General features: G+C 38.1%; 3 protein-coding genes across 6 annotated transcripts; 1 reads left to right on the plus strand and 2 right to left on the minus strand.

Moving 5' to 3' along the window:
* The first annotated feature begins 411 nt into the window (after positions 1 to 411).
* Positions 412 to 8,858, plus strand: LOC111575908 (lymphocyte antigen 75-like). 3 transcript variants are annotated; one of them, XM_055011920.1, is made up of 6 exons: positions 412 to 620; positions 814 to 892; positions 5,026 to 5,409; positions 6,943 to 7,269; positions 7,374 to 7,462; positions 8,041 to 8,858. In XM_055011920.1, the coding sequence occupies exons 2-6, from the start codon at positions 856 to 858 to the stop codon at positions 8,068 to 8,070; spliced, it is 867 nt and encodes a 288-aa protein (XP_054867895.1). In that variant the 5' UTR covers positions 412 to 620; positions 814 to 855; the 3' UTR covers positions 8,071 to 8,858. The 3 variants fall into 3 exon arrangements, with proteins under 3 accessions (XP_054867895.1, XP_054867894.1, XP_054867893.1); XM_055011919.1 differs by having other exon boundaries at positions 413 to 620; positions 799 to 892; positions 8,036 to 8,858; XM_055011918.1 differs by having other exon boundaries at positions 413 to 620; positions 8,036 to 8,858.
* A 4,421-nt stretch (positions 8,859 to 13,279) lies between these two features.
* On the minus strand, positions 13,280 to 16,220 carry LOC111575907 (lithostathine-1-alpha-like). 2 transcript variants are annotated; one of them, XM_055012428.1, is made up of 3 exons: positions 15,289 to 16,220; positions 15,096 to 15,184; positions 13,280 to 14,515 (listed from the first exon to the last, which is right to left on the minus strand). In XM_055012428.1, exons 1-3 carry the CDS (start codon positions 15,575 to 15,577, stop codon positions 14,486 to 14,488), a joined length of 408 nt encoding a protein of 135 aa, XP_054868403.1. In that variant the 5' UTR covers positions 15,578 to 16,220; the 3' UTR covers positions 13,280 to 14,485. The 2 variants fall into 2 exon arrangements, with proteins under 2 accessions (XP_054868403.1, XP_035809241.2); XM_035953348.2 differs by having other exon boundaries at positions 13,280 to 14,520.
* Positions 16,221 to 16,776: 556 nt separating this feature from the next.
* LOC129349211 (lactose-binding lectin l-2-like) lies at positions 16,777 to 18,842 on the minus strand. Its single transcript, XM_055011830.1, has 2 exons — positions 18,746 to 18,842; positions 16,777 to 17,517 (listed from the first exon to the last, which is right to left on the minus strand). The coding sequence occupies exons 1-2, from the start codon at positions 18,780 to 18,782 to the stop codon at positions 17,093 to 17,095; spliced, it is 462 nt and encodes a 153-aa protein (XP_054867805.1). The 5' UTR covers positions 18,783 to 18,842; the 3' UTR covers positions 16,777 to 17,092.
* Positions 18,843 to 20,983: the final 2,141 nt, after the last annotated feature.

A 20,983-nucleotide genomic window follows, 5' to 3' on the forward strand; every position in this document is an offset into this window, starting at 1 on the left:
GAACGTGTTGCAGGAAGTTATTTTTTAGCGATAGTTTTATTTTTTGCTAAATAATTGTGTGATTTCTAATAAGTGTTTCCATGTATTTCTTTGCAGCCTCAGCAGGAAACATGTCTACATGTAAGCCTGTAGCATTTTACTAATGTAAGTTTCATCATAGTATCGAAAATAGTAGAAGAACTCCTGAGAAGACCATGACAAAGTGTTTCTCCTTATTCACTCCCTCAATAGTTTGATAAGCAAATCATGGCTGAAAGCCTTCCTGCTCTAAGCTTTGCTTACCATACAGGCCATCTCTTTTGAATATTGTGCTTTGTTTTGCTCATCCTTCTTACCTCATAGTAAATCATTATCTTAACCGCCCTTGGCACTTGACTGGAAAAATACTAGCCAATCATTTCCAAGTCTTGAGAAAAGCATTGTCTTAGGGAGGAAAGACTATAAATTTAGTGCCACACTTTGTCATATTACATCTCTGTTTGCTCTCATGGCAGGACGTTGGGTCCTGTAGAAACCTGAGTTGTGAATTGTTCTGCCAACCAAATATTACACTTGCACCTAATCCAAGCTGCATACTGAAAAGACGGAGTGAGAAAAAAGTAAATTCTACATTTTACCGGGTAAGTCATCAGTTTGTTAATATGACATTTCCAATATAATGTGTCTATAGACTGTTATAGTTCACTGTAAATGTATTGCTTCAGTGTGATGCATGCTCTGTTTTAGTTTTGCTTTAACTAACAAGAGCTGATAATAACCTTGTATTTTGTTTTTTTATTCAAAACATATTTATACCAGTGCCTTCCTCATCAGGTATTGATTGCTTTTATTGACAAGATACTAACTTTAATTACCATGGATGGAAACACAGTCATAGTCATGGCCTTACTTGGTAAGTGAAACAGTTTTCTTGGTGTTTTATCTTGTTGGTTTGAGGAAGCTTAAGAATTCCATCTCGATTTACAATGTGCTTTTTCAGTTGTGATGGTCTAATTTCTCTGGGGTTTGACAATTATAAAAGTTGGTCCTGTTTAACTGGACAATGATCCATTTTCCCTTTCTACTCTCTGTACTTCAGCCCATTGGATTGGACATGAAATAAAACACCTAATTGCATAAAATCTTCATATACCCATATTCGATCCCAACTTGTCAACAGTTAAGTACATTACAGTGTACCATTAGTTCACTCAGATGGCTTCCGTTTCCTCCCCAATTGAGATTGTTGATGGTTTGGTAGTCCATCAAATATCAATAAAAGTAATGTAGAGAGACAACGGGGTTTTTCCTGGTTTGAAGTGGACTGTTAGGGAGTTAACTATACACATCAGTAATCATGATCAGCCCAGCAAAGGCAGTAAAAGTAATGGCAACGTTTGAGAGAAATATATACATTTTCCTGTTATTTCTGACAATTTAATAAATAAAAAATATCTCTATTTTAGCTGAATAAATGACACTGAAGTGAACAAACTAGAGGGAAATAAATATACTCAATTCTTATTTTTTTGATGCTTGTGATTTTTCCTTTTTAACCTCTTTTTAGGACCAAAATAACTCCTTTATGCAGGAAAATTACTGCAAAACAGCATAGACAATGTTAGTGGAGAGAACTAGTGACCTTTACTGGGGTTCTTGTGTACACCAGGATAAATATATCAATATAATAATACTAGAAGAAACTTGTAATTTATTTCCTTGTGGAGGAGGCAGACTTGATATTTTCTCAAGTGATGATGCATGACAATAACAGGAGGATTGGTATGGTGTCAGCAGTAATGCTGGCCTTATGCCAGACTGTTGTGGTAGCGAGGGAGTCAAGTGAAGCATTCTAACAGTCAGCAGCAGTCAGGAGCTTGAGGTAGCGACTAAAAGAGCAGGAGGATATAAGCAGCTGATATGCTTTTCTTTGCAGCTTTGTCAGGCTCACCCTCATAAATAGAGTAAGGAATAAACACACAGAGAGAGCTTTGCATAAAAAGTTGTCAGTTGGTGTCTGCTGTCCTAAGAATTTCTTAACCATCCTATTATCCTTGGGGTTAGTTTGACCACATTCAATGTTTGTCATTGAAAAAGTAATAGTTGACTTTTATGTTTTTGCTTTATATTTCATGACTTTTCCTATTTTGATGGGGACAACTGATTAAACATAAAATGATAATGATTTTTTTTCAATGTGCTGATACTTTTGATTTGATACATAAGAGGAGGGTGTTGAAAACAACTATTTTCATGAGAACTTTGATTCTTCTCGTGGTATGGGTGTGTGGGAAACAACTTGACTTGTGAACTCCTGCCAAAATGAGGAAGCCAATGTAGGCTTGGAGTTGATCACATCCAAGTCTTTGCAACTACACATGCCTCCCCTCTAAAACTATCATCTCGAGTTCAATATTTTCAGTTGATGGTTCTATAAAGAGCTTGGCTGACTGTGTGTCTGGTGGGACACACTCTTAGCAGCACGTCTATCTTGTTGTTGAAGTGAGTAGAGGGCCCATAATTTTCAGTTTTTGGTGCTAACGTGACATAGGGGAGGGGTAAACAATATTCTCATGAGAACTTTCCCTCATCATGGGCATGAAGATGTATGCTGCTCACACTTGCCGAAGTAGAACTGATATTTCCCGTGCTGTGGAGGGAAGTGTATTCCCACAAAGACACTGGTAGTTCATGCAAAATAAGGGAGGTGCAAACATATAAAAGCTTGCAGGGCAGCCCTTTATCCAAATCATTCCTCATTGTGCTCTGTGTATATTGCAATCTGCAAGCTCTGTCACTTGAAAATGTCCTGTAAGAGAAGGCTTACTGTCAATGATGTTTTGGAGCAGCTCTTTGACAGTGAAAGTAGCACAGAGGAGAATGTTTCTGAGACTGAAGATTGTGTTGAGGAGGATCCTGATTTTGAGGCATCCTCATCTAATGAGTGTTGACCCTCCTGTTGTCTCTCAACCACCAGCAGATATGATCCCTTCCAAAAATGGAAAGATAATATGTTCCCTTTCCCCACTTCAACAGCAGGCTAGACTTAGCGCTATTAATTTTATCAAAATTGTTCCAGGCTGCACCAGCTATGCAGTAAGCCATGTTGAAGACATCAAGTCATCATTAGAGCTCTACATTACACCTTTCATTGAGAATATTGTTCTTGGGGGTGAAATTTAGAGGGGAAGCATGTGTCTGGGAACAGTTGGAAAAGCTTGCATGGAGTTGACTAGTAAGCCTACATTGGCTTGCTCATTTTGGCAGGAATTTATAAATCAAAATGTGAAGCAGCAGCAAGCCTTTGGAACGCTGAGACTGGGAGGGCAATATTTGCAGCCACCATGTCTCTTAAGTTTTGTTCCGTGTCATATTCTTTGATAAACAAACAAATATGTCCATGAGAGGAAGGGGGGGCCATCAACACCAGTCAATATGGTTCATGAATGTGCACCTGGAATCAGAAAAGATTTGGACAAAAGATTTTCAGGCTACACTAACTTTAGAACTGAAAGTCTGACCTGATGGTGGTGCTACAGGAAAGGTCATATCATCACCAAAACCAACAGGCTTCATACTCTTGTGGTCATTTATGTTATCAGTAAATTTACCAAGATTTGTATGGAAACTTTTCAAGATACATTAATTCTAATTTAAAAGTTTGGCTCGATAGTGGCGCTAGAGGACAGGTCAAGTTTCATTATCAAGGGGTAATTTATGTATTCAACAAATAAACGTGTCTGACAAATTAACTTGGTCAACAATTTTATTTAAATTATTTTCTGGAGGCAAATATGCCTGGGGTCAAATTGACTCCAAGGGTAAAATGTGTTAGTAATATTTAAGAAGAAGTTACCTGGGAGGAAGTGGTGCACATAGATGAAAAGAAAGAAGTCTGGGCTACCTTGGTTAGCTTGTTGCCACAATTTCATAAAGAGATTTAAAAATTAAATAGATGGATGGATGAATCTTTAAGAATCTTTAAGGAGATGGATGGCTGGATGGATTGATGGGTAAAATGCCCTGAGTAGTCTTTGTTTGAAGTGGCACATGCATCTAACAGCTGAGCTAATTATGCATTTTGTTCATCAGAACCAAGCATTGATATTATAGAGGCAGAAAATCCAGAGAGAGAGGAAGCTGAGATGTTTGGATATTTGCTTCATGTTTCTTACAGCTTTTAATTAAGCATGGCCTTTCTTGGTTTTATGTTTGCTTTCTGCAGCTACTTGAAACTTTGTCATAGAAAGGTGCTGTTATGGCTGAAATGAATGGTTAATTTTAAGCTGTCGATTATTTTCTCAATTAATCAATTAATTGTTTCGTGTATAAAATGTTCAGAGATGGTGAAAACAGTCAATCAGTGTTCCCAAAAGATTACCTCCTCAATTGTCTTTTTTTGTTCACAACTTAGGGATACTCAGTTAACTGACCAGATAATATTCCATTTTAAGAGACTCGCAGCAGAACATTTAGAATTTTTTTGCTTAAAGAATTATTCAAACCAAATAATATGAAAGAAAATGATAACTTGACTGGTCTACCTCATTTACTGCTGCATGTTTTCCTCTTACATATAATTCCAATGACTTATGTGTAATAACTGGTACAACCTCATCCTCTAGGTGTTCTTATAAATTTCATCTTATCTATATAATGGTCTCTGCAGTTTTTGCACTGTGTTTTTAATATATTCTTATACTACCCTTATAGCCTGGTCTTTTGAGCTGCTGTAACGGTGAACTTTCCCCACTGTGGGATCAGTAAAGTTTATCTTTTCTTAATGAAGCAAAACAAAGTGAAAGGTGTTCAAATTCTATGAACTGGAGAGCAGAGTCAACACCAAAACAACTTGATGCTGTTCAGATATGGAGTTTACTGGATCCCTTGCTGTAGCTTTGACTTGAGCTACATAAATTATATATCATAAATGTGAATAAAATACGATTCTTGTGTATTTAAAGCGCTGTGCTGTTTCATTTAACCCACAAGTTTTGTAAATGCAATCATTTAATAAAGCTATATGTAATTTTCCTATCGTCACAGGACTGTGCATCCTCCCATCATGCTCTGCTCAGTTTTACCACATTGTTACAGCTGCAATGACCTGGACTGATGCCCAGAGTTACTGCAGAGAGAAGTACACAGATCTGGTTACTATAAACAGCATGGAAGACATGGTCAGGCTGAGGGACCAACTGGGAGGTAAAGATGATGATCAGTTCTGGATCGGTCTGTATGGTGATCTTGACAACTGGAAGTGGTCTCTGGAAAAGGAGGGAAATGAAGAAGGGCAGGCTGAGTACAGTGTGTGGTATCCTGGTCAGCCTAATATGTACTCAGGAGTCCTTGCCTGTGGTAACATAGACACCGAAGGAACGTGGTCAGACTACTCTTGTAATGCCGGTCTGCCTTTCATCTGCTACAATGGTAAGAGAAGCACAACAAACAAAACAAGCATGCATGAGCATCTCTGTCACCTGAGTAACATCGGTTCACAAGAATTCCCAAAAGTAATTACATTTCATTTTAAAACATCTTTTTATTACTTTGTGACATGCAATATAATAGTGAAAAAATCTGAATGTGTGAACTTTCCTTCAAGCCATCCACTATCTTTATGCTATCAGCAGTTCAATCACCTTGTTTTAAAGCCCAATAGTGAACAATTTGTAAGCTAACGTCGAACTGAACCAACTTTTTGTTTATGTTAATATATTCATGTGTAGTTGCATCATGAGTTTGCCACATTCTCTCTCTCTCTGTCAGTGTAGAAATTAGAAAGGCTTGTACTGCTTCAGGCAAGTGAAAATGGAATCTCTAAACCTGTGAGAATACTCACATTGCCGAATTCACTTCACACAGGAAGCTTTTCCTGATCTGAGACTGTTTTCTAATAAAAAAAATCTTCTCATAGCTGATTTTCAAGCAGCTCATTGTGAACCACAGGAACATTTCACTGTGACTGGAGCTAATGAGGAGATGAAGTAACATATTTTTAGAGCCACAAAAATAAAAAGGGAGGAGGGTGAGGTGGATGGCTGGGTTGACAAAACACCGGATTTTATTGTTGGAGAGGGCTGATGACTTTGGTCATTTCAAAGTCAGCAGTTCTTTTTAGGGATCGGCTGATTAGCACGTCTGAGAGTCAGTATTTTTCTGATTATTGGTATCAATCTTTTATTCGTTCTATTTATTTATTTTTTTAAAAAAATGTGCTCTTTTGACTCTGATTCAGCCTCCTCTGTCAGTCTGTAGACACCACCCTGTAGCCACAAGCAAAATCCTTCCCATAGCACTATCTTATTGGTCACACATCAGTGATAGCCTACAGACACTGAAGGCTACTGTACCACAGATGGACACAAACAAGCTTGTTTGTAGACTGAAGTAGCTCCAGTGAGAGGAGCTGTGGTTTGAAGGTCAAGCAGCAGATACTGCTGAAACTGCAAAAAACTCTGCCATCCTGTGATTTACTTCTTTGATGACAAACACGGCCAGTTGGACAGTTACACTGAAATAAAACAGCTAAATCTTGGACTAACATTGGTGCCAGTGCAAATGGAAATTATTTTAGAACCTTTGCTGATGAGGTTGGGCAGAGGCTATCAATTACTAACAGACAAGGATATTAATTTTCATTGCAAATGTATATCAGCTCCAAATATTGGTCTCCTGCGTAACTAGTTTTCTGTCTCGGCTCCCAATAAGTGATATCAGTCGACCCCAAGTTCGACTGCTTCATAACCTTACCCACATTATAATTATTGCTTTAGTGTGACCATGTCTGTACAGGTCTTCCATTTGAACCTAAACCCTTGCTGTATCACGTACTGTAGTGTTAATTAGTACATAATGAACACATTAGACTGTGCAGTTGAATTTGGTAAATATTAGACCTGCTAAACATCACCACAATACTATAAGCATGCTATGATACGCATCATGACTTCTATTTTTAAGAATTTTCAGAGACTAAGTACATCTATGTGAGCACACCAATGAATTGGATCAATGCTCAGAGGTACTGCAGGGAGCGCTACACAGACCTGGCCAGCATGAGGAATGAACCTGAGAGGAACGAAATGAAGATGCTGGTGAAGAAATCTGCATGGATCGGCCTGTACAGAGTGGCGTGGAAGTGGTCTGATGGTCAGATCATGGACGTGACTTCATTCCAGAAATGGAGTACGGGCCAGCCAAAGAAAATCAAACATTACTGTGTGACCACGACTCACGGTGGATGGAATGCACGGCCTTGTAGTGACAAATATGCTTTTGTCTGCAGGGGTGAGTGACAATCAACTATTCACTTTTCAAAATCATGTACACAAAGCATTATTGTGCCTTCATAAACATGTCATCATTGTAAAATTCAATCACTGCTGATTCAGTGAGGAAACAGGTGAGAGTTAAGGTGATGCTGAAAACATCAGACTCCTCTGTGGACCTGGAAGACATGCAGGATGCGATCTTGCAGCAGGTATGGATGCTTGATTGGAACAAAAGATGAATTGATTTTTTTTTTCTTTTCTGGAGGCCCCCAGATCGCTCGGCTAGTTGAGCAGGCCACCCATGAACAGGGGCTATAGTCCCCAATGCAGCAGCCTGGGTTTGATTCCAGCTCACGGCCCTTTGCTGCAGGTTTCCCCCCCATTCTTCTCCCTACTTTCCTGTCTGCCTCTCTACTAAACACTGTCCAATAACAGTTAAAAAAAAAGATCAGTTGATTATTTGGTATTTTAAGCATTTCAACTATGAGATGAACTGCCATTAAATTTGATGTGGGTATTCTGGTCCCTGTCCTGAATAACTGCAAAACATATATTAGAGCCAATATCAAAATTTTAGGTAGACATTGTAAACATGACATCCTGCTAAACAATGTCAGTTTGCATTATGTCAGTGTTTAGCACAAAGCATCTCTGTGCCTGAGTACAGCCTCCCAAAGCTCCTGGCTATACTATTGTTTACTTGTGTTGCTGATACTTCTGTTTCAAGGTGCTACACTCCTAAAGTTTCAGTTCTGACCATTGTACGCAATTTTTATTCTTAGTTCAGCCAGAGACTGAAGGACCATGGCAGGAGTGAACATGTCAACCTCAAGTGGATGAAGCAGCCTGATGGAAAGACCTTCCAATTAAAAGAAAGTGAGGAGAAGAAAAAAAAAAGAAGTGACAAATGAAAAAAAAACTGCATTCACAAACAATGTTATTTTCATGCCTCCAACAGAATTGATGATGTTATTAGTTATTTAGAAAGAATGTAGGCCTAAATGTTAGAAAGATCTTTACCCTGGTGGCTCCTGATGATGAGAAGCAGAAGATCTCTAAAATATCCAAGTGTCTTCAATTCAGATTTCTTTGTAGTTGTTTTTGCTTTTTGCAAAATGAATTTTGCTACTCTGCATCGCAATCACTATACTTGATATGCTCATCTACATACTGCTTGAATTTTACTACCAGCTATATATGTAGTATATTTAATGACAGAGCCGTACATCATAACAGTAAACTATGAATCAATTTCAATGTTAGCTTGTACTTTGTACGTATCATCTAGGTTATCATACATGTATCCAACTGTGTGTTATATGTTCCTTGTTCCCCACCCTCCTCTTCTCCCATCCCTCCCTCTCTACCTCTCTACCTCTTCTGTCCCTCTCAACCCACCGGCCAGCAGGCAGATGGGTCCCCCCACATAAAGAGCCGGGTTCTGCTCAAGGTTTCTTCTCTGTTAAAAGGGTGTTTTTCTTGCCACTGTCACCTTTTGGCTGCTCTGGGGGTTCATATGGGTTCTGTACAGTGTATTGCGACAATCTGACCCGTAATGGGCGCTATATAAATAAAGCTGAATTGAATTGAATTGAATGAATATAAGTGAACTATCTTTCATTTTAAAAAATGTTGGCAATTTTAAGTGAAAGCACATTTAATATTATTTTCCTTAATATTTACTGCTGTCAAATAGTTTAAGATGTTGTTTTAATATTCCACTGCTTATATCTTTTACTGGTTCATATAATTACAGAACTGTTACTTAATTTTACTGCTATGTCAACTTACGTTTTGATAATGATTCCTTTTTCTCTTCTTAGAAACTTGTAATTGGGTGATTTTTCTTTTCCATTTCAGAGGCAAATGTGTTTACTTGCAGCATAAATCTACTCTGATGGTAACTGACACCAGCAGATGATTGATAAACAGAGGTGGGATATCTTCAGTGATATGTACAATAATATATCAGCAACATTACATTACATACACCATTACATACTGCATGATATCACTGTAAAAATATTGACTTAGGTTATGTTGTTTGGTATTAATAGCTTTTTTTGGTTGTTTATTTGTGGTAAAACTAATTTTCAGAGCTCATTTTAAAGGCCCATTGAAATCATACTGTCAATTTTCAGAACCAGGCTTTTTGTTAAGGAGACTAATTGTCATGTAGAATGGACATGCAAAGACAAAAGCCTTTCATGGGGACTGTTGTTACAATCATGATTGCAAAGCTTGCATTTTGTTCGAAACGTTAACTTTGCATCTGGAAGAAATGCTGACACTATGCTTATTGTGCTAAAGTAGTAATATTGCAACTTTGCGCTTTGGGAGCTCCTTTGTGAAATAAGGTATCATCATCTTTGTCATCATTGTTTGAAACAAACAAACAAGAGAATAAACTGGATAACTTTACATAATCTGCGTGATGTGTGTGTCAGAAAGAAAGAGAGACAGTGTGTGTGTGTGTTTTTAAAGGGAGTATTTTCTCCATATTTTCAGCAACATTCAGGAAGTCCTTGTGAACATGAATCTGTGTACATTAAAACCACACAAAGCTGTACCTATGGGATCAACACGTGATCTACAGTTAAAAGTACCGTATTAACATTTTTATTATTTAGACATGGGCTGGCTAAGCAAGGCTATCATTTAGTTGATGTTTTGGTAAGGAGGTTGACAATGAAACTTGATGAATATTAAAATCCAGTGGGGAAGTACCAATACATCCGTCCATTATCTATACATCACTTAATCCTCATTAGGGTCATGGAAAAGAATACAACAGAATGTGCTTTATTGTCATTATACAGTGTACAATGAGATGGGAGAGCTTCTCCTTTTCAGTGCAAACAAGAAGGTGCAAGATAAAGTCTTTAAAAATCTTAAAGGTAGTGCAAACAGTCTCTATTTACAAATATACAATATAAGTAACAGTGAATATTGAGATAGTATGGAGCAGCAGCAGCAGAGACATTTTACATTATATTGTTGGCTTTGTTCTTACATGTGAGAGTTCAGGGTGGTGATGGCTCTCGGAAAGAATGGGGGGCTGGAGTCTATCCCAGCTGACATGTCACCAGTCTATCACAGGACTACATATAGAGACAAACAATCACACTCACATTCACACCTACAGACAATTTAGAATCACCAATTAACCTCAGCATGTTTTCGGACTGTGGGAGGAAGCTGGAGAACCTGGAGAAAACCCACCAAACAGAGAGAACATACAAACTCCACACAGAAAGATCCAAGGCCGGGACAAGAACCGGGAATCTTCTAGCTGTGAGGCGACAGTACTAACCACCAAGTCACTGTACAGCCCAGTGTTAATATACAGCAATGAAAAAATATGTAATTACAAGCAAAAGTCCTGCATTAAAAAAATCCACTTATGTGAAAGTACTTCAATATTAAAAGCAAAATGCAGTTTAAGTCTGAAAGTAATCAGACTGGTTTGGTCCTTTTTTTCTGTATGACATGAGGAGATGATGAACAGTGAAGCATCAGTGTCTCAGCAGCATGTTTGTGGCTGCTACAGGTTTGGACTTCCTTATATCCAGTTTTATACACAGGGTTAGCAGATACACCTGACAGGCTGTCATGTGAATTTTGGGTGAGAAAATACAAAAAAACAACGTTCTGAAAGTGTTTTCAGTTTTTGGTGTGATCTTTAATTTTTGGTGAAATATTGGATCATTTGAGCATTTCTTGGAATGACACCATGTGACAAATTTAGATGAAAAAATCACAGGAAGAAGCCCAAACTGTTGGTTTAATCTTTAACAACATGTATATTAAAAGCTTGTTGTATCATCCATTGCATTAAATCCTTACCTTTGCCAAGTGAAATCAACTATATTTATATAGCACATTTAAAAAAAACAGCCAGGGTTGACCAAAGTGCTTCACAGTTAAAAATAAAAAACAAGACAGTAGGCACTTGAAGGTATCAAGAAACTGAGTAGTTCTAATTTGAAGAGAAAGCGATTCAAATTTAAATGACGGTCAAAAATCACACCCAGATGTTTTTGAGGATGGTCGATGATAGATTTCCAGAGGGCTAAGACCACTGACGTAGTCAACCAATTGATCTGGATGGCTAAAAACAGCAATCTCTGTTTTGGTTTCGTTGAGACAAAGAAAATTAATATCCAACCATGATTTTTAGATCCTCCAGTCAGTTAAGTAATGGCTGCAATGAACCTGCAGTTTTGGGCCTAATTTGGTAAGTAAATCTTGACATTATCTGCAAAACAGTGAAAGAAAATCTTGTGTTTCTTACGAATGGACCCCAGGGGTAGCATGTACAAAGAAAATAGTAAGGGGCCTAAAATCGACCTCTGGGAGACCCCACAGGAGAGAGGGGCTGTCGAGGAGTAACCACCGAAATTAACGGAAAAACTTCTGTCAGATACGACTTGAACCAATTAAGAGCTGCGCATTTAATGTGCACACACTGTTCAAGACAGGATAGGAGAATAGTGTGGTTAACTGTATCAACGGCAGCAGTCAAATCTAAAACCACTAAAACAGTGGAGTGTCCTGAATCTACAGTTAAGAGAAGATCATTAAAAACTCTTAAATGGGCTGTTTCAGTACTGTAACAAGGCTTAAAACCAGACTGAAACTTTTCATAAATATTAAAACCATCTAAAAAATATTTGCAGTTGGTTAAAAACGGCTCTCCAAGACTTTGGACACAAATGGCAGTGTAGAAATGGGTCTAAAATTGGAGAGAACTGAGGGGTCCAGATTCTTCTTCTTTAAAGGAGGTTGCACAACAGCATGTTTAAAAGCAGCTGGAAAATATCCTGAGCTGACAGATGCATTGACCAGATTTAAAATACTTGACCCAATGTTAAAAACATTTTTAAATAAACAGGCAGGAATAGTGTTGAGGAGGAAGTTTGTAGGACAGAGGTGCTTGATGATGTTGGATAGGGTTTTGAATGTAATTGGCTCAAACTGCTAGACCTAATGGAGGGACAGAGGGGTCAGTGAGAAGTGAGGTTGGTATAAAACTTAGACTAGAAACTTTGTCAATAAAAAATTTTCACAGTGACGTTTTCACACAGTGTTACTGATAGGACAACTTGATCAGATTCACGAGGATTGACAAGGGAGTTAAAGACATGAAATAGAACCTGGGGCCTTAGGCAGTTACTGGCTACAAGGTGAGACAAAAATTTGGATTTGGCACCCTCTACAGCTTCCTGATATTTAATGTGTGTCCCATAAGATTTCAGAAGTGACCTGCAATTTGTCCTTTTTCAACTTTCTCTCAGCACATCTGCATGCACATTGGAGAGAGCCAGGGCTCAGAAAGTGTTGTAGCTCGTTTAAACCTTAAAGGTGCAATACAGTCTAAGATCTCAGTGCAAGTACTGTTAAACAAGGTGGTGAGCTCATCGGCACTGAGATCACCATCATCCAGCGTATACACTACTGAGTCTTTCAAAGCTGCAGAAAACTGAGAGGCAGTTTGCGGGTTCATTATGTGGACAGAATGTGTGTGAGTGCTGGTGGAGGCCGCTGAGCGGGGAACAGTCACACTGAATACAACAGGCAGATGATCTGAAATATATGTGTCGCAGATTTCACTAATGTCTACACACAAACTGTATGACAGCACAAGGTCCAGTGTGTGAGCTTTTTAATGAGTCAAAAAAGAGTCAATAAGACTAAGGAACTGTTTGACCAGAGGTCAAAACTTTAGCACAATAAGTATAGTGTCAGCATTTCTTCCAGATGCAAAGTGAACATTTAGAACAAAATGCAAGCTTTGCAACCATGATTGTAACAACAGTCCCCATGAAAGGCTTTTGTATTTGCATGTCCATTCTATATGAAAATTAGTCTCCTTAACAACAGGTCAAAAAAAAGCCTGTCTTTGGAATCAGATTGTGTACGGGTGGAAAATGTGGTCAGATAGTGGTGTTAGATGAAAGATAACACAGTAGACAAACTTTATAGGTTATGGGAGAGAAACTGTGAATTCTTTCATTACTGTAAAAATGACGAAACTTTGAGGCGACTCATTTTAATTTGTCCATTTTCTTCATCATGGTTTTAATGTTTTACAGCATCATAGAAATTAAATCTAATTGGAGACACACTTCAAATTCCCATCATGTAACTGAAGTCAAATCTGAAAATAGGTAGCTTTCACAAGAATAGCAGTTCATACTAAATGAATCCTAAAGTGTTTTATTTGTGTCAACTCAAGTCAACATTTCGAGTAAAAAGGTTGAACTCACAATTTTAAGCTCTGATTGTCTGAACAAGATAAACAACTGAGGCTGATTTGAAATCGATCAACTAATTTAACACTGAGATAACCCAAAAAAGATGAATTGTTTTGATATCTGATTTAAGCCTGGTTCTGAAAATTGACAGTATGGTTTCAATGGGCCTTTAAAATGAGCTCTGAAAATTAGTTTTACCACAAATAAACAACCAAAAGCAGCCATTAATACCAAAGAACATAACCTAAGTTGATATTTTTACAGTGATATCATGCAGTATGTAATAGTGTATGTAATGTAATGTTGCTGATATATTATTGTACATATCACTGAAGATATCCCACCTCTGTTTATCAATCATCTGCTGGTGTCAGTTACCATTAGAGTAGATTTATGCTGCAAGTAAACACATTTGCCTCTGAAATGGAAAAGAAAAATCACCCAATTACAAGTTTCTAAGAAGAGAAAAAGGAATCATTATCAAAACGTAAGTTGACATAGCAGTAAAATTAAGAAAGAGTAAATTTTTTTTCTGTAATTATATGAACCAGTAAAAGATATAAGCAGTGAAATATTAAAATATCTTAAATTATTTGACAACAATAAACATTAAGTAATGTTAAACGTGCTTTCACTTAAAATTGCCAACATTTTTAAAGTGAAAGATAGTTCACTTATAATCATTTTGCAAAAAGCAAAAAAAGAAATCTGAACTGAAGACACTTGGATATTTTAGAGATCTTCTGCTTCTCATCATCAGGAGCCACCAGGGTAAAGATCCTTCTAACATTTAAGCCAACATTCTTTCTAAATAACTACTAACATCATCAATTCTGTTGGAGGCATGAAAATAACATTGTTTGTGAATGCAGTTTTTTTTTTCATTTGTCACTTCTTTTTTTTTTCTTCTCCTCACTTTCTTTTAATTGGAAGGTCTTTCCATCAGGCTGCTTCATCCACTTGAGGTTGACATGTTCACTCCTGCCATGGTCCTTCAGTCTCTGGCTGAACTAAGAATAAAAATTGCGTACAATGGTCAGAACTGAAACTTTAGGAGTGTAGCACCTTGAAACAGAAGTATCAGCAACACAAGTAAACAATAGTATAGCCAGGAGCTTTGGGAGGCTGTACTCAGGCACAGAGATGCTTTGTGCTAAACACTGACATAATGCAAACTGACATTGTTTAGCAGGATGTCATGTTTACAATGTCTACCTAAAATTTTGATATTGGCTCTAATATATGTTTTGCAGTTATTCAGGACAGGGACCAGAATACCCACATCAAATTTAATGGCAGTTCATCTCATAGTTGAAATGCTTAAAATATCAAATAATCAACTGATCTTTTTTTTTAACTGTTATTGGACAGTGTTTAGTAGAGAGGCAGACAGGAAAGTAGGGAGAAGAATGGGGGGGAAACCTGCAGCAAAGGGCCGTGAGCTGGAATCAAACCCAGGCTGCTGCATTGGGGACTATAGCCCCTGTTCATGGGTGGCCTGCTCAACTAGCCGAGCGATCTGGGCGGCCTCCAGAAAAGAAAAAAAAAAATCAGTTCATCTTTTGTTCCAATCAAGCATCCATACCTGCTGCAAGATCGCATCCTGCATGTCTTCCAGGTCCACAGAGGAGTCTGATGTTTTCAGCATCACCTTAACTCTCACCTGTTTCCTCACTGAATAAACAGTGATTGAATTTTACAATGATGACATGTTTATGAAGGCACAATAATGCTTTGTGTACATGATTTTGAAAAGTGAATAGTTGATTGTCACTCACCCCTGCAGACAAAAGCATATTTGTCACTACAAGGCCGTGCATTCCATCCACCGTGAGTCGTGGTCACACAGTAATGTTTGATTTTCTTTGGCTGGCCCGTACTCCATTTCTGGAATGAAGTCACGTCCATGATCTGACCATCAGACCACTTCCACGCCACTCTGTACAGGCCGATCCATGCAGATTTCTTCACCAGCATCTTCATTTTGTTCCTCTCGGATTCATTCCTCATGCTGGCCAGGTCTGTGTAGCGCTCCCTGCAGTACCTCTGAGCATTGATCCAATTCATTGGTGTGCTCACATAGATGTACTTAGTCTCTGAAAATTCTTAAAAATAGAAGTCATGATGCGTATCATAGCATGCTTATAGTATTGTGGTGATGTTTAGCAGGTCTAATATTTACCAAATTCAACTGCACAGTCTAATGTGTTCATTATGTACTAATTAACACTACAGTACATGATACAGCAAGGGTTTAGGTTCAAATGGAAGACCTGTACAGACATGGTCACACTAAAGCAATAATTATAATGTGGTTAAGGTTATGAAGCAGTCGAACTTGGGGTCGACTGATATCACTTATTGGGAGCCGAGACAGAAAACTAGTTACGCAGGAGACCAATATTTGGAGCTGATATACATTTGCAATGAAAATTAATATCCTTGTCTGTTAGTAATTGATAGCCTCTGCCCAACCTCATCAGCAAAGGTTCTAAAATAATTTCCATTTGCACTGGCACCAATGTTAGTCCAAGATTTAGCTGTTTTATTTCAGTGTAACTGTCCAACTGGCCGTGTTTGTCATCAAAGAAGTAAATCACAGGATGGTACAGTTTATTGCAGTTTCAGCAGTATCTGCTGCTTCACCTCCAAACCACAGCTCTTCTCACTGGAGCTACTTCAGTCTACAAACAAGTTTGTTTGTGTCCATCTGTGGTACAGTAGCCTTCAGTGTCTGTAGGCTATCACTGATGTGTGACCAATAAGAGTGCTATGGGAAGGATTTTGCTTGTGGCTACAGGGTGGTGTCTACAGACTGACAGAGGAGGCTGAATTGGAGACAAAAGAGCACATTTTTTAAAAAAAATAAATAAATAAAACGAATAAAAGATTGATACCAATAATCAGAAAAATACTGACTCTCAGACGTGCTAATCAGCCGATCCCTAAAAAGAACTGCTGACTTTGAAATGACCAAAGTCATCAGCCCTTCCAACAATAAAATCCAGTGTTTTGTCAACCCAGCCATCCACCTCACCCTCCTCTCTTTTTATTTTTGTGGCTCTAAAAATCTGTTACTTCATCTCCTCATTTGCTCCAGTCACAGTGAAATGTTCCTGTGGTTCATAATGAGCTGCTTGAAAATCAGCTATGAGAAGATTTTTTTTATTAGAAAACAGTCTCAGATCAGGAAAAGCTTCCTGTTCAAGTGAATTCAGCAATGTGAGTATTCCCACACAGGTTTAGAGATTCCATTTTCACTTGCCTGAAGCAGTACAAGCCTTTCTAATTTCTACACTGACAGAGAGAGAGAGAATGTGGCAAACTCATGATGCAACTACGCATGAATATATTAACAAACAAACAGTTGGTTCAGTTAAAGACGTTAGTTCACATATTGTTCACTATTTGGCATTAAAACAAGGTGATTGAACTGCTGATAGCATAAAGATAGTGGATGGCTTGAAGGAAAGTTCACACATTCAGATTTTTTCACTATTATATTGCATGTCACAAAGTAATAAAAAGATGTTTTAAAATGAAATATAATTACTTTTGGGAATTCTTGTGAACCGATGTTACTCAGGTGACAGAGATGCTCATGCATGCTTGTGTTGCTTCTCTTACCATTGTAGCAGAAGGCCTGCCGATACGACAATAGTAGTCCGACCACACTCCACTGTTGTCTATGAGAGTACAGCAAAGGACGTCTGAGTACATATTAGGCTGACCAGGATACCACACACTGTACTCAGCCTGCCCTTCTTCATTTCGCTCCTTTTCCAGAGACCACTTCCAGTTGTCAAGATCACCATACAGACCGATCCAGAACTGATCATCATCTTTACCTCCCAGTTGGTCCCTCAGCCTGACCATGTCTTCCATGCTGTTTATAGTAACCAGATCTGTGTACTTCTCTCTGCAGTAACTCTGGGCATCAGTCCAGGTCATTGCAGCTGTAACAATGTGGTAAAACTGAGCAGAGCATGATGGGAGGATGCACAGTCCTGTGACGATAGGAAAATTACATTTAGCTTTACTAAACTCGTGTGTTAAATGAAACAGCACAGCACTTTAAATACACAAGCATCGTATTTTATTCACATTTATCACTTGTGATTTATGTGGCCCAAGTCAAAGCTACAGCAATGGATCCAGTAAACTCCATATCTGAACAGCATCAAGTTGTTTTGGTGTTGACTCTGCTCTCCAGTTCATAGAATTTGAACACCTTTCACTCTGTTTTGCTTCATTAAGAAAAGATAAACTTTACTGATCCCACAGTGGGGAAAGTTCACCGTTACAGCAGCTCAAAAGACCGGGCTATAAGGGTAGTCTAAGAATATATTAAAAACACAGTGCAAAAACTGCAGAGACCATTATATAGATAAGATGAAATTTATAAGAACACCTAGAGGATGAGGTTGTACCAGTTATTACACATAAGTCAGTAGAATTATATATAAGAGGAAAAAGTGCAGCAGTACATGAAGTAGACCAGTGAAGTTATCATTTTTTAAAAAATATTATTTGGTTTGAGTAATTTGAATAATTTTTCAGGCAAAAAAGTCTAAATATTCTGCTGCGAGTGTCTTAAAATGGAATACTATCTGGTCTCTTTGCTCCTCTGTGACAGTAAACTGAGTATCCCTGAGTTGTGGAAAAAGAAAGACAATTGAGGAGGTAATCTTTTGGGGACACATTGACTTTTTTTCACCATCTCTGAACATTTTATACACCAAACAATTAATTGATTAATTAAGAAAATAATCGACAGCTTAATAAGCAGTGCAGCAGCTGAATCTGTCCTCATTTTAGGTCACCGACGGCTAGTTTAAATGTTTGAGGACAGTTTCACAATGCGTGGGGTCTCCACACGCCGCATCGAATTTGCATAAAGTAGAAGTCCAGTCTACTTCATGCAAGTGAGGTGCTGCCCATACTGCCCGCTCTGAGTAAACACACAGGATGGGAACGCACAGCATGTTGCATGCTGGTCCAGTTGCGGTGTGTTTACCCAGAGCTCATTTGCATAAAGTAGACTCTACTTCACTGCATGTGACCAACGAGCCCTGCAGAGTGCTGAGTTCAGCAGAGCGTACTATGGGTACAACACTCCCCACCCTCCAGGATATCTACACCAGGAGGAGTGTGGCCACATGGTAAATCGAGATTGAATTCTTTGTTAAATTCTCTCAAAACAAGAAAAAACAACAAGAAAACTGTTTCACTTACCAAGTAAGGCCATGACTATGACTGTGTTTCCATCCATGGTAATTAAAGTTAGTATCTTGTCAATAAAAGCAATCAATACCTGATGAGGAAGGCACTGGTATAAATACGTTTGGAATAAAAAACATACAAGATTATGTCACCTCTTGTTTGTTAATTAAAGCAAGAGTAAAACAGAGCATGCATCACACTGAAGCAATACATTTACAGTGAACTATAACAGTCTATAGACACGTTATATTGGAAATGTCATATTAATAAACTGATGACTTACCTTGTAAAATGTAGAATTTATGTTTTTCTCACTCCAGCTGACCAGTGTGCAGCTTGGATTAGGTGCAAGTGTAATATTTGGTTGGCAGAACAATTCACAACTCAGGTTTCTACAGGACCCAACGTCCTGCCATGAGAGCAAACAGAGATGTAATATGACAAAGTGTGGCACTAAACTTATAGTCTTTCCTCCCTAAGACAATGCTTTTCTCAAGACTTGGGAGTGTTTGGCTCGTATTGTTTAAATTTTACAGTAAAGTACCATGGGTTGTTGAGATAATGTTTTACTATAAGGTTAGATGGAAGTACAAAAGAAAGCATGATATTCAAATATTGTAAGCAGAGCTAGAACAAGAGGATGCCTTTCAGCCATGATTTGCTTGTCAAACTATTGAGGGAGTGAATAAGGAGAAACACTTTGTCATGGTCTTCTCAGGAGTTATTTTACTATTTTTGATACTATGATGAAACTTACATTAGTAAAGTGCGCTTACATGTAGACATGTTTACCACAACCGCTGCTATCTTGGCAGCACCTGACTTCTCCAAGTTTCTAGCTACTCCAAAAATGAAAAGAAGGCAATTCAAAGGTTATTTCAGCCAAAACACTTGTAGTTTAAAAAGTTTCTTCTATCAAAATAGTGCTTTATAGCAAGGTATTCATGTCAAAAAAATTTTTAGACAAAATACTATTTTATGTCAAAGAATGCATAATTTTTAAGGTTTATTCCACTGAAATAATACTCTCTGAGTACCCAGTTATGGTTTAAACATATATTCCAAAATACTATTTCCTTTCTATAATTTAATTTGGTTACTAAGAGTTGCATTTTGACAAACTATGTGCTTACACTATGGCTTCATTAAATACATGCACTATTGTTCAAAAGTTTGGGGTCATCCAGACAATTTCAAGTTTTCCATGAAAATTCACTTTTATTCATGTGCTAACATAACTGCACAAGAGTTTTCTAACCATCAATTAGCCTTTCAACACCATTAGCTAACACAATGTAGCATTAGAATACAGGAGTGATGGTTGCTGGAAATGTTCCTCTGTACCCCTATGGAGATATTCCATTAAAAATCAGCCGTTTCCACCTAGAATAGTCATTTACCACACTAGCAATGTCTAGACTGTATTTCTAATTCATTTATTGCTATCTTCATTGAAAAAAAACTGCTTTTCTTTCAAAAATAAGGAAATTTTTAAGTGACCCCAAACCTTTTAATGGTAGTGTAAGCAAACAATCTAAGCGTTGGTTTTTCAGCAGGCTGTCATTAGCTAAAACACGACAGTTTTGTGCTGCCAAATGACGACTTAAAGCTTAGTTGTTTCTCACACTTTGTCAGGTTAATGATAACTGAGAATCAGAACTGTTTTTAACTTTCAACAAAAAAAAAGATTTATGTTCAATACTCACGCTATGGCTACTGTTCGTCTTGGCCAGAGATGAGGTATCTCAGGTATCATCCAACTCAGTAGGTGATGTGAAAACCACAGGTAATCAAGGTGCAGATTTACAACTGCAGTTCTAAAAGTGCAATGTCCGGAGCTGCAGAGACCCTGCTCAGCATTTAAGTGCAGTTGAGGAAGATCATGCAAATGTGAGTCATGGCCAACAACAGGCACCATACATCCAAATGTAATCAGCACGAAGAGAATAGTAACCTTCAGAGAGGGTGGACTGTCCTGAGGAGGAGGAGGAGGAGGAAGAGGAAGAGGAGGAGGAAGAGGAGGAAGAGCAGGAGGAGGAGGAGGAGGGGGGATCTGGCAGGTGACCAGTTAATGACCAGTAGCTCTTCAGGTGTAACATAGCAACCAATCCAACATTCATACAGCCAAATGAGTCTGTTAGATGATGGTTTTAGAAAGTATTAACTAGGTCTGTGTGGCTCTAAAGGGAGCATCATTCAGTTGTGGAAAGTAACTAAGTACATTTACTCATGTGCTGTACTTCAGTGCAA

The sequence above is a fragment of the Amphiprion ocellaris genome, chromosome 7 (assembly GCF_022539595.1).
Source record: "Amphiprion ocellaris isolate individual 3 ecotype Okinawa chromosome 7, ASM2253959v1, whole genome shotgun sequence".
NCBI lineage: Eukaryota > Metazoa > Chordata > Actinopteri > Pomacentridae > Amphiprion > Amphiprion ocellaris.